Source organism: Amphimedon queenslandica, unplaced genomic scaffold, assembly GCF_000090795.2.
Source record: "Amphimedon queenslandica unplaced genomic scaffold, v1.1 AMPQUscaffold_12894, whole genome shotgun sequence".
Classification (NCBI taxonomy): domain Eukaryota; kingdom Metazoa; phylum Porifera; class Demospongiae; order Haplosclerida; family Niphatidae; genus Amphimedon; species Amphimedon queenslandica.
In genome coordinates, this window is record NW_003546870.1 from 1 (window position 1) to 3069 (window position 3069).

The 3069-nt window shown below is 37.6% G+C and overlaps 2 protein-coding genes and 1 long non-coding RNA gene across 4 annotated transcripts in view; 2 read left to right on the forward strand and 1 right to left on the reverse strand.

Annotated features, from left to right (window-relative positions):
- Window positions 1-6: 6 nt before the first annotated feature.
- LOC109586345 (uncharacterized) lies at window positions 7-994 on the forward strand. Its single transcript, XR_002186961.1, has 4 exons — window positions 7-241; window positions 301-641; window positions 757-862; window positions 938-994. It is a non-coding gene; the product is annotated as an uncharacterized LOC109586345 (long non-coding RNA).
- Window positions 995-1390: 396 nt separating this feature from the next.
- LOC109586350 (ubiquitin carboxyl-terminal hydrolase-like) lies at window positions 1391-2023 on the reverse strand. Of its 2 annotated transcripts, XR_002186965.1 has the most exons (4): window positions 1964-2014; window positions 1894-1905; window positions 1512-1640; window positions 1391-1468 (listed from the first exon to the last, which is right to left on the reverse strand). XR_002186965.1 is itself a non-coding variant. In XM_020002529.1 (3 exons), exons 1-3 carry the CDS (start codon window positions 2021-2023, stop codon window positions 1431-1433), a joined length of 282 nt encoding a protein of 93 aa, XP_019858088.1. In that variant the 3' UTR covers window positions 1391-1430. The 2 variants fall into 2 exon arrangements, 1 of the variants encoding a protein (XP_019858088.1); XM_020002529.1 differs by having other exon boundaries at window positions 1391-1640; window positions 1964-2023.
- A 19-nt stretch (window positions 2024-2042) lies between these two features.
- LOC109586349 (uncharacterized) overlaps window positions 2043-3069 on the forward strand; it is a 3799-nt gene continuing 2772 nt past the window's right edge. Inside the window, exon 1 of the mRNA XM_020002527.1 lies at window positions 2043-2233. Coding sequence (XP_019858086.1) covers window positions 2048-2233 — 186 coding nt within the window. The 5' untranslated portion in view covers window positions 2043-2047. The remainder of the gene's footprint in view (window positions 2234-3069) is intronic.

Below are 3069 nucleotides of genomic sequence, written 5' to 3' on the forward strand. Positions count from 1 at the left end.
GAGAGGACTTTAGCTAAGAACATGACTCTAGCATTAGTGTTCTCTCAGAATCTCTCGTCAGACTCCTCTCCTTTGGTATTTTTCTAAGAACGAAGATGAGGAATGTGTTGTTGAAGCCAGATGATACTACTTTTGTTAAAGACGAAGATACAAAGTCCGGCCGCATTCAAGAGTCAAGAAGATTCGCCTCCTGTTTTCTGCATGCAACAATTGTACAATCAATGTCAATTATCAGCCTTAAGTAAATCCATATGGATCTATTATATTCCTTTTTTTTACATTTTTATTTATTGTTAATAGTGGTTTGAACTTTGAACTGTGCCAATATCCTGAACTTTGAACTGTGCCAATATCCAGATATTGGCACTAACCACAGTGCCAATATCTGAATAATGGCACTGTTGAAGCCTTTGATCTAGGCTCCACCCATTATTTAACTATGCATATCATTGAAATGACATACAATGTGCTGTGTACATTACTATTATCAATATTGTCCTCCAAAAGGTTATTACATTAGGAAGGTTGTATCTGGCTTATCTCAGTATTCCTGTTGTACAGAATCTTCTCTCCAGTAGACAACAGATGAATACTAGCTTTGAACCATTGAGGATTATCAACACATACGGAGCTTTTGGCAGGTAAACTAAGACATCAATATGTATCAGAAAATGTAATAAATCCTTTCTCTCTCTCCCTCTCTCTACTACACTCTCCTTTTATCTCCTCTCCTTTCTCTCCCTCCTCTCCTCTCAGATTCCAGCTGAACAAGGTCAGACTTATGCATCAGAAGTTAATGCCATATTTGGAGAGACTAGTGCCCTCACTGCTAGGAATGTTGAGGAAATGTTCATTGAAATAAGTGAGTAGCTACTAACGATGTACTGTAGTATGTACTATTGTAACATAATCTCTCTCTCTCTCTCTTGTCTCATAGCTCGTAAGTTACCACCAGATTGTTTAACTAGTTTACCAGCTGGTGCCTCTCTCTTAAGACAGACTGATACACCACGTGCTAAGGGAGGATGCTGTGGAGGAGGGGAGAAAGGATCATCATAATAGTTCAGTTAAAATAAGATAATAAATTAATGATTATTATTATTATTATTTTATTAATAACAACTGACACATGTACTGCTTGCCCAATAAGCTGGTTGTACTATTCTCTTCTATTTTATTTTAATTGTCTTTGATTGCAATAATAATTTATTATTAAAATGGGTGAATGCAATTATTATTATTATTATTATTATTATTATTATTTTGTATTTACTTGTTTTTGTATGTGTTTATCATAAATCACTTTGTTAATTATTTTATGTTTAAATTTACCAATATTAAAAGGAGAGAATTCTTCAATTTTATAATTTAAAATTTAAAATTACATCACTTCTTCACCTCATTGCTAAATTCTTACCTGTCCTTCTTTCTCAATCTTCTCTTCTTCCTCTTTTCAAAAAGCTTTGTACTATAAAAAAGGTCTTTATTATGCCCACACAATTAATTAAAACCCTGTCTGTGATTGGGAACAACATAACGAGGGCAGCACAAGGCTGAGGTATCATCATCAATAGGTCAGGATCTAATCCAAAGACGTCACAAAATTGAAAAGAGTTTCCTACACCAAGTCCATCGACATACTGGGAAATACAATACATTATAACACGAGACTACTTTTAATTATTATTATATTTCAACGGTTTTTAAACTTGCCATTTTTCATTGAATAGACTTAGCTAAGAAAGCCTGCTTTCAAAGCTAATGTTTAGATTTTCATAATTGAAAGCTCTGGAATTTACCTAGACTTGTACATGCATCAGAGGCTGATATAGGGCATCAATATGCATCACAAATGTTGCAGGTGTTTTTGAGCCAATTTTTGGTCATATTTACCTTGTTCATGACCTACAGAGAAAGAGGGGGTAGCTGCAGTTAGGAGACAAGTAAAATATTATAAACTGACTTCTGGATTAGCTTCTAAGGGCAACCATCTGGGCTTGGAGTTGCTACTGCTGCTGGCCATCTTGATCTGATCAAAGAAGTGAGGATGCCTTTCTCCTCACCTCCGCCACGTGGAATTACAATGGCGTTTCATTTGTGTCAAAGACGAGCTTTTGAGCGACTTTTCCAGCTCCGTCTTCCTCACCAAAGAATGCTAAGGCTTTCTACTAGCAGATGGATGTCCTCAGATTCCTCTGAAAGCCAGCTAGGCGAAAGAATGATGAATTTCGAGGAGTACAGAAAGCCAGGGGCGGATCCAGGATTTAATTTTTGGGGGGGCATTTATGAGATGGGTGGGGTAATTAGGGGGTGTGGTCAAGGAATAATGTGCAGAACATGGCAGACCTTTGAGGAAAGTCAAAATTATTAAGACTAAGCCTGCTAAAATGAGCTCCTTTGTGGTTTAAAGATTGTTTACATAGTCAAGTACTGCAGCTACTTCACAGTTTATATAGGTAAAACTAAGTTTACATTACTCCAGAAAAATTTTTGGGGGGGCCTTGCCCTAGTCAGGCGGGGCCTGCCTCTCGCGGAAAAACGGAGAGTCAGGTTCAGTACGGTAGCTAGTTTTGTGTCAAGCGCAGGATTTCTGCGCTAGCAGGAAATGAGTCACAATGACCCAAATAACACCCACACAAGACATGAATAACATTATCATAAATTATTTTAAAATGGTTGTAAAGGAAATGGTGCTTAGAAAGCTGAACTATGTCTTAAAGGAGGAGCAGTTGGCAGCTATCAAGGCTTTCCTCGAAGGAAGAGATGTTTTCATAGTGCTACCCACTGGCTATGGAAAGTCTTTGTGTTATATGTCTCTTCCAAGTCTTATTGACCATTCAGTAATTATTGTCTTAAGTCCATTAACTGCTATAATCATTCTCGGCTAATATCATTCTCGGCAACTTGGTCCATAAAATGCTTCCTCCAAACATTTATCACATCTCTGCACCTTTCTGCTGCTGGATCACATCTGTTTTTGCTCTCTTTGCTTAAGTCTTTACCACAGCCTAAACATACAACGACGGTCACGTTTACACGCGTATGGGCGGTGCTCATTTTCAGCCCCAC

What these genes read in the sequence shown, in the direction of transcription:
- LOC109586350 (XM_020002529.1), bottom strand. Translation starts at nt 2,023, where the DNA reads ATGGCCAGCAGCAGTAGCAACTCCAAGCCCAGATGGTTGCCCTTAGAA.